Source organism: Penicillium antarcticum, assembly GCF_028974205.1.
Source record: "Penicillium antarcticum strain IBT 31339 chromosome Unknown utg000009l_segment0_segment0, whole genome shotgun sequence".
Lineage (NCBI taxonomy): Eukaryota > Fungi > Ascomycota > Eurotiomycetes > Eurotiales > Aspergillaceae > Penicillium > Penicillium antarcticum.
This window is the reverse complement of record NW_026695307.1, coordinates 4,028,209-4,040,850: the sequence shown is the minus strand read 5'-3', so window position 1 is coordinate 4,040,850 and position 12,642 is coordinate 4,028,209. Positions and strand designations below refer to the sequence as shown.

General features: G+C 47.8%; 6 protein-coding genes across 6 annotated transcripts; 3 read left to right on the top strand and 3 right to left on the bottom strand.

Moving 5' to 3' along the window:
* Positions 1-373: 373 nt before the first annotated feature.
* N7508_009885 (uncharacterized protein) lies at positions 374-1,510 on the bottom strand (the record flags this gene model as incomplete). Its single annotated transcript, XM_058467947.1, has 2 exons — positions 374-1,282; positions 1,334-1,510. 2 exons carry the CDS (start codon positions 1,508-1,510, stop codon positions 374-376), a joined length of 1,086 nt encoding a protein of 361 aa, XP_058315793.1.
* Positions 1,511-2,202: 692 nt separating this feature from the next.
* N7508_009884 (uncharacterized protein) lies at positions 2,203-2,541 on the bottom strand (the record flags this gene model as incomplete). Its single annotated transcript, XM_058467946.1, has 1 exon — positions 2,203-2,541. The coding sequence occupies one exon, from the start codon at positions 2,539-2,541 to the stop codon at positions 2,203-2,205; it is 339 nt and encodes a 112-aa protein (XP_058315792.1).
* A 4,128-nt stretch (positions 2,542-6,669) lies between these two features.
* N7508_009883 (putative allergen) lies at positions 6,670-7,428 on the top strand (the record flags this gene model as incomplete). Its single annotated transcript, XM_058467945.1, has 1 exon — positions 6,670-7,428. The coding sequence occupies one exon, from the start codon at positions 6,670-6,672 to the stop codon at positions 7,426-7,428; it is 759 nt and encodes a 252-aa protein (XP_058315791.1).
* Positions 7,429-7,963: 535 nt separating this feature from the next.
* On the bottom strand, positions 7,964-9,383 carry N7508_009882 (uncharacterized protein; the record flags this gene model as incomplete). Its single annotated transcript, XM_058467944.1, has 2 exons — positions 7,964-9,222; positions 9,275-9,383. 2 exons carry the CDS (start codon positions 9,381-9,383, stop codon positions 7,964-7,966), a joined length of 1,368 nt encoding a protein of 455 aa, XP_058315790.1.
* A 1,679-nt stretch (positions 9,384-11,062) lies between these two features.
* N7508_009881 (uncharacterized protein) lies at positions 11,063-11,320 on the top strand (the record flags this gene model as incomplete). The annotated part of the gene is made up of 2 exons (XM_058467943.1): positions 11,063-11,106; positions 11,155-11,320. The coding sequence occupies 2 exons, from the start codon at positions 11,063-11,065 to the stop codon at positions 11,318-11,320; spliced, it is 210 nt and encodes a 69-aa protein (XP_058315789.1).
* A 255-nt stretch (positions 11,321-11,575) lies between these two features.
* N7508_009880 (uncharacterized protein) lies at positions 11,576-11,910 on the top strand (the record flags this gene model as incomplete). The annotated part of the gene is made up of 2 exons (XM_058467942.1): positions 11,576-11,635; positions 11,677-11,910. 2 exons carry the CDS (start codon positions 11,576-11,578, stop codon positions 11,908-11,910), a joined length of 294 nt encoding a protein of 97 aa, XP_058315788.1.
* Between the last annotated feature and the right edge of the window lie 732 nt (positions 11,911-12,642).

The following is a 12,642-nucleotide window of genomic DNA, read 5'->3' as shown; positions in this document are numbered from 1 at the left end:
GACTCGGTTTCCAGCCTTTCTTCTTTGGTTATGCTAGAAATGTTGAGTGGCTGGAGACTTGAGATTCTTTTGGCTCGGAGAGTCAGTCATCTTCGACTCCTAGCGAGACTTTGGTGAGAGAGTTGGCACTAGTTGAATACGGCTGCCATTCAGTAGTGGAAAACAGGGCTAGTAGTGAGCTAGTAATTTAAGGCTTATGCATGTAGGATATTGATGCAGAATAGTATAGAGAGTAATCGTTCCGGTTGGAAATAGCAACGAGCAAAAGAGGACAGAGCATTCCGAAGGACCAGGGTATCATATATAAAAACAAAACAAAACAAAACAGCAAGCAAAGGAGATTCGGATGCTGGTGGTAAGCTCAAGTTTCTCCCTAGCGCTGGAAAGGCCGCCCGCGACTTGTGGCCAGCGAAAGAAGTTCGATTGGAGCTGCAGTATTTGGATTCTGCTTGAATGCCTCGATGAACTCATCGCAAGCTTCCAGGAGTTTGTGTCGGTCGCACACCTCAACCTTCCGCCATTCACGGGTTGGTATCGAGATGTCTGCTCGTGAATTGAAAATCTTAAGGATTGGAGGGGAGACATCGACAAAGTCATGAAGCTGCTCATGGGAATAAAGGTACTCCAGGTTGTAGTGCTTGTGGAAGAAGGACTTCCAAATTTCTGCGTGAGCAGGATCGATCATGTCCTGGTCCCTGATGACGGTAACATCGAGTTCAATATTGCCACCGTGGACGGCAAGGTTTCGGTTGGTTCGGTCACTATCAGTAATTCCGGCCCAGAGGTCTAACTCAGCACCACGTATGAGAAGATTTTGATGAGATTGAAGCTTTGTTGCTTTTTTGAGCTGCAGAATTTCGTTCTTGAGGGACTGTTCTGCTTCCCCGAGCTGCAGCAGTTCGTTCTTGAGGGACTTGTCTGCTTCCCCGAGCTGCAGCATTTCGTTGTTGAGGAGCTTGTTTGCTTCCCCGAGCTGCAGTAGTTCGTTCTTGAGGGACTGTTCTGCTTCCCCGAGCTGCAGCAGTTCGTTCTTGAGGGACTTGTCTGCTTCCCCGAGCTGCAGCAGTTCGTTCTTGAGGGACTTGTCTGCTTTCTTGAGCTGCTGCATATCTTTCTTGAGGCTAGTTAAGTCCCCCAGTTGACGAATCATAGTCAAGCCATCTTCGTTACCGATGTAGTGTTGATCCTCATCAATACGGACAGGAATTGGCTCAAAGAGCTGGTGCGCCATCGTATTAAGGTTGCTTCTGGCAACGTGTTTCGCGATAACTCCGGTCAAATGCTGCTTAGCGTTAGCTAGGCACAGTTTGTGGATGGAAGTATCCAAACTTACAGCCGGTAGTGTGTTAGGTCGTGCTGCGGCTGGATTCGGTGAAGTGGTCTGTATTGACTGCGCCAAGATTGACTTGTCCACACATGGGATCGGCACGGTGGCGGGTCGCTCTATTGCAGGACGAAGGGGAGCGATGGACCGCGCTAGCTTTATCCGAGGCAATTTGAGTGCTCCCATCTGATTGCTGTCAGTTGATTGGCCCTCATAGTAAGGAATGCGAGTACTTACCGTCAGTGTGGTGGAGAATGTGTAACTAAATGTAGCAACCACTCGGAGAATTGATGCAGGAATGATGGGAGTGGGCAAGAAGTATCCACAGAGACGGCGGCAACTCCCGCCACAAATGTCACGTGATACACAAGCCCACTTCCTGTGATCCCGGTGGCTTGGCAGGGGTGTTGGCCAGACTTTCTGATGCCTGGTTGCTAAGGCATATTTTTGGGCAAGTGATATAGACCTACTTGGCAAGCCTGGCATGCAGTTATGTAAATAAGATTTTTTTAACGTTAAATAAGTTAACTGCTGATAGCGGCCACGTAATAAAAGCCATGCGATCCACACAGTATCTCATTTCAGCAAAGTCATAGAGACTCAAGGCTGGATACCAGTCTCTAGAAATACGTTTGGTAGCGAGCCAAAACGTCATAATTCTGGCAGTCCCGAGGATACGAAGCGAGAATTGATGTCATTTATACTAGACTTGCACCTTCAATCTTTTTTACGCCTTTGCCATAAAGAAATGCGATTTTGAAAACGATCTGCCGTGTGATTTGAGCTTAATCATACAGTCCACGGTAAGAAATAGCTAAGGTTTGCGATCAGGCTGTTGGTATGAGATATTCCCCTCTCAATGATTTTGATATGCTGCTTCAGGACATCTGCAACTCCCTCTCAAACGCACATAAGTCAGGGTCATTTTCGCTGTCCGAAGACTCATGTCCATCACCTTCGGCAAAGGGTGATGCCGGACGTACTGCGGAAACTTCAGCATCCTCTGGGTTCTCAGTCTCGTCATTTCCTTCCATGTCACGCAGAAGCCCTATGACCATACTATCATCGAAGCCCGCGGTAGGTGCAGGTGGAACTTGTTGCTCGGATCGAACCACACCTCCAGTCGTGGGTCCTGGAGCAGGCAAATTTTGCACAAACTCCTCGAGGATGGCACCAGCAGTGATAACCTTGGAGCTGTCGCTGGAAATAGACATCATGTTGAATGGATCACTGAAATCCAAACGCTGATCTACACATTGCATCCTCATGCTCAGTGTGAGTTTGAAAATCAACGGACAAGTACATCTGAAATGACTGACCTCCACTCTAGGCTAATGTACATGGCATGGTTCCCTTTATTTGGAATTGCAGAATCCGTCATAGGGAAAAGGGTCTTGTTTTTACTTTAAGGTATCAAGAGACCTGCATGGGACTTGCAGACTGGAGACTCTTCATTATCAATGGAGCGGTAGAATTTCTGGAAGGAGCGACTGCCGTGAATAAGTAGTGCAGATGAACTGATGCAACGGAATCGGGACGGCGCCCCATATCTGGTGGTACTTGTGAACAATACAGCGCAACAAAGCCAGGAGAAATATTCAACGCACTTAGCTCAGCTTAGAGAGACATGTGAATACCCCCCTGTGAAAAAGGATTGTGTCTGGGTCCAGCATCGGCCGGATTGACAGTTAATCCAATTTGAGACAGCCAAGGTTACCTCATTTATTAGCTGCAGTTTAATGAAACAGCAAAACCACCTGTATTTCTTACAACAATTCGCGCTATGAATGCGAATCAGTTATGGTACAATTCTTCTTACTAGCAACTCTTTTTGTGCAGCTTATCTTCCTGCGTATCCACCCCATGACCCTCTCTCTCGTGAGATTAGTATGATCATCAGTGCTCACCGAGAATCCAGTGTAGGGGTTATCAGTCAATCTGATTGATTTCAAATACTTAAACGTGGAAAATAAAAAGCAGCCATATGTTTGCCTTGTATAGTGTACATCCTACCTCAATTCGGGTCAGTTAGCCCTCATGAAAACTGCAACGCGCTACCTCACGTATAGACGGTATTTCTTGCTTTTTAATAGCTTGAATAGCTAACAAGATCATACCATCTTGGTCCGTGCGTTTTGAGAGGATTGAGTTCGGATTGGTGGCATAGTGGGTGGTTGAAGAAGGAAGGTCTAATCAATTGACGCGTTTTCGCGACGCTGATCCACTCTGTTATGTGATACACTCGGTAGTCAAAAACGTTGTTTAGTATCTTCAAATGGTTTGAAAGAATAGTGGGTCACTCAAGGAGTCCGTGGTATTGAAAGGTTTGGACATGGGGATTCAAAGCTTATTGTATTCTGTCAAAGGCGTGAACTCAGGCTTGAGTGAGAAGAAAGGCAATTTCAGACTTGCGGAATGGCAACCAGATATCTTTGACTATCTCTATGTTAGAGGATATGGGAGACGCAAAAACGCAGAGTGTGATGCGCAGATAGACGAATCTTTTCATGGCTCAGATCTGTCTAATTTGACAGAGATTAGAGGCATTGATGAATGGATTCCCAATTCTCCGCATAAAATCTCTCAGTATAAACTGCTTGGCATGATATTCGTAGAGCGTGGAAGAGATTACCAATGAGATTGTATGGCTTGCAAAAAGCTTTGACACTATTACGTGAAATTAAGTACCCCAGGCTTTTATTATTCTTATATTAATTGTGAACTTTGAATGAAGTCACAAACACCCAATAGATTGCCGTCAAATAACCTACTACCTTTTCAAACGCCGAAAAGAACAGTAGCCGAGATTGCAACCAAAGTCAAAGAAGCCACAGAACATGGCGCCCTCACATGTTACAAGCATATGCAAAAAAGGTAAATTGGTCATATCTCGTTCATGAAATCCAGCATAATCTTTTGTGGTGTGCACCTGGTCATCGGTCAAAGTTGACTCGGAAGCGCGACGGCTGTCGTCATCGGAGTGGCAAACGTCATGTGGGTGTCATTTTCAGAGGCGCCAGGAACAAGCGGGTGTGGCAATAACATCAACGAATCAACAGTTGAATAAGTCTATATTGATTCGCTTTATATATGTGGTGGCAATAAATATTTGTTTGCGTGCTGTTCTTCTGCCAAGCCGCACTTCTTGGATATGAACTCTATTCGCATAACGAACACAATTCAACCTATTTTGACTGACTTGCGTAATCAGAAAAGCTCTATCGGAAATCAATTGAATTGAAAATTCCACCTAATAAATTTGACCAGGATGAACTCATTGAGGGGATTTGACTGTCAGCATTCCTGGCATGTGGGGGCCCAGACATATCGACTTGTCTAGACAACACGCTCGACTCCATATTGAACCCACAAGCTACACTAGGCGAACGGGAAGACGCTTGTTCATTGTGCAGCATATAACTTTATTTCCCTGGTCAATGGTCTCGAACAAAGAAACTCCGATATTTTGACCGAGCTTTGCTGAGCCTTTGAGACAACGACTACAGTGTAACATTAGTCGAGTACCCACAGTCACGAGCTTTTCACCATAAATCCTTTGATTGTCTGGCTCAAGCCCGCTCAAATGTCCTTCTCGCCGAGTCGGCAGTTCTTGATCCCATGTTTGAACCCTCAGTGGGACTTTGCGGAGTCAGGCAAGATAATTATCAAGGCCCACCCAGAAAGGTGGAAAGCATAACCGTGAGACATTGGCAGTGGGGTTCGTAGAAGGATTGATTCTTGGCGAGGAAGGGTCCGCATGTGAAGCAGAATTTTCGATTACCCAGTCCTGAGAGAAAAGAGATGAACACGTATGCACTGTATTTCAGCCTAAGCAGCGGCGTACAATAAACATATGAGTGTGGTTGCGACGCCTTTGAGATGTCTCCAACGTTGTGTGGCTTTTTCCCTGGGGCTGCGTCACGGACCCATTCCCCCTGTAAAAGAAACTGAGCGAAACCATGGTTGGCTGTCACTAGAGTTCAAGACAACAAAGTTCGATTGGTTCGTTTGCAGCGTTGCCCTGCCAAGACTACAAATTGTATTGTGATTGGTTTATAGTTTTGAATGGTCAGCCAATCGCCTTGCTTTTCTCCTGGACCACAACACCATCGTCCGTGGCACTTAAGCTGCGAATCACAAAATTCAACTCATCTCAGGGTCAGGGGCAGAAATTCTATTTCAGTAAACAATCAATAGGTACAGAATCACTGTATATTGTCCTTGAAAAAAGGGTATACTTCTATATCTTCCGGTACGCACGTCAAGAGACATGCATCGGTCACACTCAAAATCCTTCCAGATCTTAGTTTCCAGCAGTTCCGGCTAGAATCCCTTAGTCCCGGGCCAAGACAATTTGGTCATCTCGGCCCCATTCAAGACCCCATTAAAGGCCCACAATGGGCTCTTTCTGTCCATTTAGTCCGGCGATCCAGTTCTCAAACTTTGATTGTCGCTTCCAGACTGGCACAGTTCTTCTAACCCCATCGGATGCTCCATCTTTGAGTCGCATTGGCGCCCTGACTTGAATGGATTACTACTTCTAGTTACTCCGTGGGACATTACTTGTACTGGTACTTCCTGGATTACAACGTGAGTCGCGTCCAGTTCATTGATATGGAGAGCGAGAGCCTCCCCGTGCCGAAATCGTAGATGCGCCGGCCATCCTCCGGAAAACCATGCGGCCCCTGACCCATCCACTGCCAAATTTGGACAGGACCATATACATTGGCCCACTGTCTGACAGACAAAGGAACCGCCAATGACGAATGTCCCGAACACCGTATCATTCTAGATTGATTATGGCTTGACACGTCGCACACAGGCCCAATCATACTTATCCACAATTCTAATGTCCAAAATGTGACCCATGGCCCGGAGCATCCGCGTGTCCACCTTGAATGATCTCTGTTACACCCAAGCCCTAACCCACCGCGCCCCAGAGAGAGATGGTCTCGGCTTTTTTTCAATCCCACGGGCATACGACGCCTTTCCTCCTCTGAGTTACCTGAAGTACTTGCGCCCCGCTGTCCACCATGGAGATGAGGGTCAGGTACCAGGCACCTTTGGTTTCATCCTTTTGGTTCTGAAATAGGCCTCGACTTTGGAGGCGAGTGGCGGGGCTGCAGATTTTGTCTCGACTCTCAAAGGTATTTATACCTGGCCATGTCTGGCACATCTACTCTCTTCTTCTTCTATCCAAACCACCACATTCTTTTTAAGGAACCACGACTTCTGTCATTCTTTACCTAAGACACAGACACTCATTCGAATATCTTGACTGATATATCTCTCCCCTTCGTGTCCAACTATCCAACAACTCGAAGTTCCATCTTCCCACGCACACAATGCAATTCTCCACGTCTTTCATGCTCTTCGCAGCCTTGGCCACAGGCACCCTTGCCCGCCCCACCACTTTCGAGCGCCGCCAGGCAAGCCAAACCTCTGGCGGCGATTGGACTGCCACCCCCTCCAGCGGCAGCTACTCGACCGCCGGCTTCGGTAGCTCAACCGTCTCCTCCGGCAGCGGCGTGACCTACGCAGGCAACGTCGGCAACCCCTACGGCAGCAACATCATCGAAGTGTCCTCCTCCGACGCCAGCCAGTACAAGTACGTGGCTCAATTCACGGGCTCCAGCACTGACGACTGGACCGTCGCCATCTTCAACAAGTACGGCCCCGACGGAAAGATGGACGGCTGGTACGGCAACGCCTGCAACACCTTTACCCTCGCCGCCGGCGAGACCAAGTATATTGCCTTCGATGACGACTCGCAGGGTGGCTGGGCTGCCGCCTCTGGTTCCACTATCCCCACTGACTCCGCTGGTGGCTATGCCTCCACCTGGGGTGAGTTCGACTTTGGCTCTACCACCAACAACGACTGGTCTGGATTTGATGTTTCCGCTATTGCCGCCCAGAACGCTGGTCTCACTGTTGATGGTATGAAGATCTGTGATGCTCTCGGTGGCACTTGTTCTTCTATCTCTCCCAATGCCGCTGTCGTTGACAATGCTTATACTTCTGCCGAGACTGATATCGGTGGTATTGGTGGTAACATCTCTGGCGGCGCTGTTCGTTTGGCTGTCACTATTGACTACAGCGGCTAAATCTAAAAGCACTCTGTTTTCTTTGATTTACATTTGACATGATGTTGAAGATAGACTTGTGCTTTTTTGTTTCTTCTTCCTTGGCCATTCTGTTGTACGGGATGGTCTCCAGCTGGAATGGTTTCGCTTCTCTGTCAATATAGAGACTTAGGCTGGTCCTCTTTTTATGGATTTCAATATACCACATTCGGTTTCAATTATTTCCAATGGTAAAAAGCAAATCATTGTAAGTTTGTTCAAATTGCCTTCTACTCTGAATAGGGCGTCGTGGACTCTTCAAACGTGGCGGACATGACCACATAATTGCATACGCAACCCCCCGCTATGTCGCCGCACCGCCACAAGCCATCAACCACAACTACGGTAGCACGTTTCACATTTTGCGATTATAATAAGAAAAAAGCCAGAGGAGCTAAAATTAAATATGGTTGCATCCCGAGATCCCTTCGTAACGTAGTGATATATCGACAAATTCATTATTGACTTCGTATCCGCTGATCAAAACAACACAATTTACCCAAGTAGCCCTAACAGCTTACTTACGGGGGCTAACGAGACCGTAGAACTCAAGCGGCTTAATACTGAAAGCGCCGTTGGACTCAAGCTTGTAGTTAGGGTCCGCCAACTCGAACTTGGTATCCTTGAGAATGCTAGCCAGAGTGAAGAACGACCAGCGCCAAGCCCAGAGCTTACCAATGCACTCACGCTTGCCATTACCGAAGCCCTTCTTCGCGGCAGCAGGGAGCTGATCCCACTTCTCGCCGTAGACACGCTCGGGCTTGAAAGCCTCGGGGTCTTCGAAGACGGCTGGGTCGCGGTTCACTTGGCTGAGGACGGCGATCATGGGCTGGTTGTGAGCGATCTGGTACTCGCCACCGGCGAGCAAGATGGGGCTCTTGTCGTCCGAGGGGATGGGCTCAATGTTGAAGCCGGGGGCGGGGGCGGAGAGTCGGATCGACTCGCGGAGGATGGCCTCGACATAGTTCAGGCTTTTGAGGTGCTCGAGATCGATCTTGCCGTCGCCGACGACGCGGTCGATCTCCTCCTGTGCCTTGGTGATCTCGGCTGGGTTTTTCATGAGATAGTACAGAGCGTAGGAGACGAGGTTGGGGGCTGTGGCGGCACCGATGAAGCAGGAAATGATCTCATCGATCACTTGTGACTCGGTGAGCTTCTCGCCGCTCTCGGGGTCGCTGCCGTTGAGCATGGCGTCGAGGATGTCCTTCCGGGCAGTCTCCGGGTTTTCTCTCCGGATCTTGATCACCTCGGCTGAGAAGTCGCGCATGGTTTTGGTGTCCTTCTCGAAGCGGCGCTGGTACAGCCAGTTCAGCAGCTTAGGGCGGGTGGGGCGCTTCATCGCCTCCATGGTGGCGCCGTCCATGGCGTTGAGCATGGGTGGTTCTTCACCCTCGAGCACATGCACGCGCTGATTGAAGAAACACTTCTTGCAGGATGCGAGCAGTAGACGGTCGAGGTCTTTTGTGAGCAGAGTGCGCTTCTTGGTGCCTGAGCTCCATTTCTTTGTGAGATCTGGGATGACCTCGGCCATGTCGCCGAAAAGGTTGTCGGTCCCGGATTGGGTGAGGTGAGGCATCATAATGCGATGTGCAATTCCCCAGCTTTTTTCGCTGTCGTAGGCTGTGAACAGACTGTCGTGCACGGCATATCGGATCTCCACAACTGGGCCTGTCACACACTTGCGGAACCGGGTTTGGTCGCAGATCTCCTCGAGCAGTGCGACACTACCGATGAAGACAATCTCATGTCCCAGGGCATTGATTTTGAAGATAGAGCCTAGGTAAAAGTCAGCTGCTGCGACTCCGAAACCTTTCTTCATAAAGCTTACCAAATTGCTTGGCCAAGCTGTTCAGCGAGTTCCATGTCTCGTTGGGGTTGACATCAAAAACATTACCAAGGAGCGGAACTCCACGGGGTCCAGGAATCTCAGTAGGCATATCGCTGGAAATAATGGAGGGGATATCACTATAATACACAAACACTAATCAAGAGGGTGAAGATTGGAGAGAAAATAGAAAAGAAAGCTCACCCGCGCAGAGCGGGGGAACAGACTTGGAAAAAAAGCCTTCAGCTTCGGATCTTCATCTCTGCATCTCCGATCGACAGATCAAGTTCGACCCAGTCCAGTGGAGGAAGGCATCTAGCGCTCGGACACTCCATAGGTTCATAGGTTCGAGCTGAAGAGATCGGCGCGATTGCAATGTAATAGCGCAGATTGGCGGGCGCTGATCGCACCAGGATAGGCAATCCATCAGACTATCTGGAGCCCGTCTGCAGCCATCTGGAGTAGGCTAAGCGCACTACGGGCTGTAGTGCAACCACCGAGGGCAATAGGGTTCATCACAATGGTCAGCCGGGAAGCTCCTGCGGATTTTGGTCCTGCACCCAGCTGTACTCCCTGGATTCGTCTCCACGCATCTTGACCGCTTGATCGGCTCGGCTTGACTGGCTGCTTTTGTTTTCTCGTGTTTGATATGATTGGAGCTGGCTGCACATCATAGATCATATTTCATCGTCAGCATGAAAAACATTGACTGTGGGTGGCTGCCGTCGGGTGGGGCAAGGGTGAAATTGACATCATCAAGACCAGCCTCCCCTTCAAGGGCTAAGGATTTGCAATGAAAACCCTCATGATTACATCGTGCATTCCAGTAGCATCAAAGGTAAAATCAAGACCAGTCCCCTCTCGTGACAAGAACCATAGTGCTGACCCTTGGTTTCACGCGGGTGCGCACCTGCAAAAAAGTGGGGCATCGTCTCATGAACCACACGTGATCGCTCCTCCACCTCGATCTTGACAGCGAATCCGATGAGAATGAACAAGGGCTAAGTTGGTCATAGCTTTATTAAACTTATGAGGATACTTGATCAGGTGGGATTTTGTAGCGCGATCCCTCTGAAGTTAGGCCGAATCAGATTGCTTATCGCGTAGCACTGGATCGTGTAAGCATTTCGGTTGATCATTAGCAAATGATATATTCCTGGTGCCAGTTAAGAGCGTTATTCATACAGAATGATCTCATCGCTTTTGACCAGGAAGGGGCAAGAGGGAGACCTCTCGAATCTACGCACCCCAAGCCAAAAGTCACCAATCATATTAGCCAGCCATAGCCAGTCTTTGTTATTTTATTCACCAAGGCTTGTACAATGACAAGCCAGGGGAGCACCCTGCCATTGATCCTAGGCAATCGAAGGAGACAACGTTGAAGTCAGTACTGAACCAGGAGAAAGATCTTCAGCCAAGATTTCCAGAACAGCTTCTCGTCTTTTCCCAATATTTTTACAGTAGCCGCCACGGTATTGTTCGGCCTGCACCGTATCATCTCAGCCTAGATGCTTCAGAGACTTGCCAGATTGGGGATTTTACTCAATGGCTTAAAGGCAGTTTCAATATTTGTATTACATTGTATGTCAGCAAACAAGGCCACGTAAAGAGCCTACAAAAGCGAAGTATGATTAGGTCCAGCACCCTATAAGCAGCTGAATTCAAGTTTCCCGGGGAGCTCGGTTAATTTGGTCCCTCAAAAGGTCACTCAAGTGATCTTTCAGGGCTCCTTTGCCCTGCACCTTCGTTTGCCACCAGCGCTCATTTCTTCCTGAGACTTAATACTTGCTGATGGATTATATCGGTGACTCGGACGTCCAAATGTTCTCGAAAATGTGGGACGAACACCGATAATAGAAAGAAAAGAGAAGAAACCTATGTAGAGGGCTCTCTCGTAACATGCTACCTCCAAGGTGGATTGAAATGCCCTGTATAGGATCCTGGATCTTGGATGACAATGGAGCTTTAGAGTTTTCCAATCGCCGCTTGCCCTTGAACTCCACAAGTCGGAAACGGGTGGAGTTTCGACCCACATTGGTCGAACTGTAACCTACTCGACAGCGGACGCATACTATCGCGATATTCTGTCCTGTCATGATAGTTGTAGATGACATCAGTAAGCTCTATACCTTATGTGAATGACGGTCAGGGCCAGATGGCCAGATAGACGACGATGAAAGCTCTACTTCCGCATTTTTCCAAAGAGAAGGCTGAGGAGAACCATTGTTCTACACACTAAGAGATCTCGTTGCCCGGATATATTTTTGATAGCAATTAGATTAATAAATGTGTGGTTGACCTCGAATGGGCATCTTCACTATCAGCAGAAACCCTCCTTCCGCCATACTGTCTGACAGCTCAATCGTTTGACGATCTAACAAGCGAGAAGCTCGGTACATTGAAAGGGACTTATGAAGGATTCGTGGATATTTTTGAAAGGAAGAGAAATACTTCCCATTTATCAAGAACATCGAACATATTGGTTGTCGGACAAAAAGCACGAGGATAGGAGTGAAAGACGAAAGACTTTGGTATTTCTCTGCTTTGAACACAACGAAAGTGCAATGTCTTTCAGCGGCACATTTATCCCATCTGAGTGTCTTACAATGACGCTCCTCCTGGATTTGACTTGGTTGTAGCCATATTTTGGGTCCCGGATGTTGAAGAGATTCTGGCTGCAAAGATTTGAGATAAAGATGAACATGAAAAAAAGCTTCGTCAAATATTTGATGAGGCTGCAAATCCCGTGTCAGACATAATATCAGATTTTTAATCATCTTTCAAAACATGGAAGCCCAATCTTTTGGAAGGATTGTTATTGAAAACTGTGACCGGGGGTGTCAAATTTCTTCTTATCATACTCTGCTCTTTATTTTTCTTGATACATTTGTCTCATAGCAATACTTCAAACAATTGCACAAGCGTAATATTGATGATTCTGGGCATAAACGTGAGAGTAGGGGCAGACTGGAGAGCCAAGACATCATTCATGATAACAGATAGAGATTAAAATACTCATAGGCCTTAGCAAGGATAGTTATACCCCTTATATGCCAGCATGTTTTCTGGCAATATGGGGGACTTGTCACCTAAATGGACAGGCACAGATGAAGTTTGGACGCTACATTAGGCGGCTGGATCGCCTAGCGCCAATCAAACACTAGTCTAGCCCAATTATTACACACAAGCACTGGATCACTTAATTTGTATGTCCAGTCTAAGTGGGAGTCAGCCTAGGCTTACACCCCTCCTGACTTGATTCCCCCCACCTTTTTCAAACCCCCAGAAGTGGATATCTTGTGTACAAAATTTGGATTAAATTGGCGAAACAAATCTACGCTCGCCATATCGTAGCTTAGACGATGGCTAAT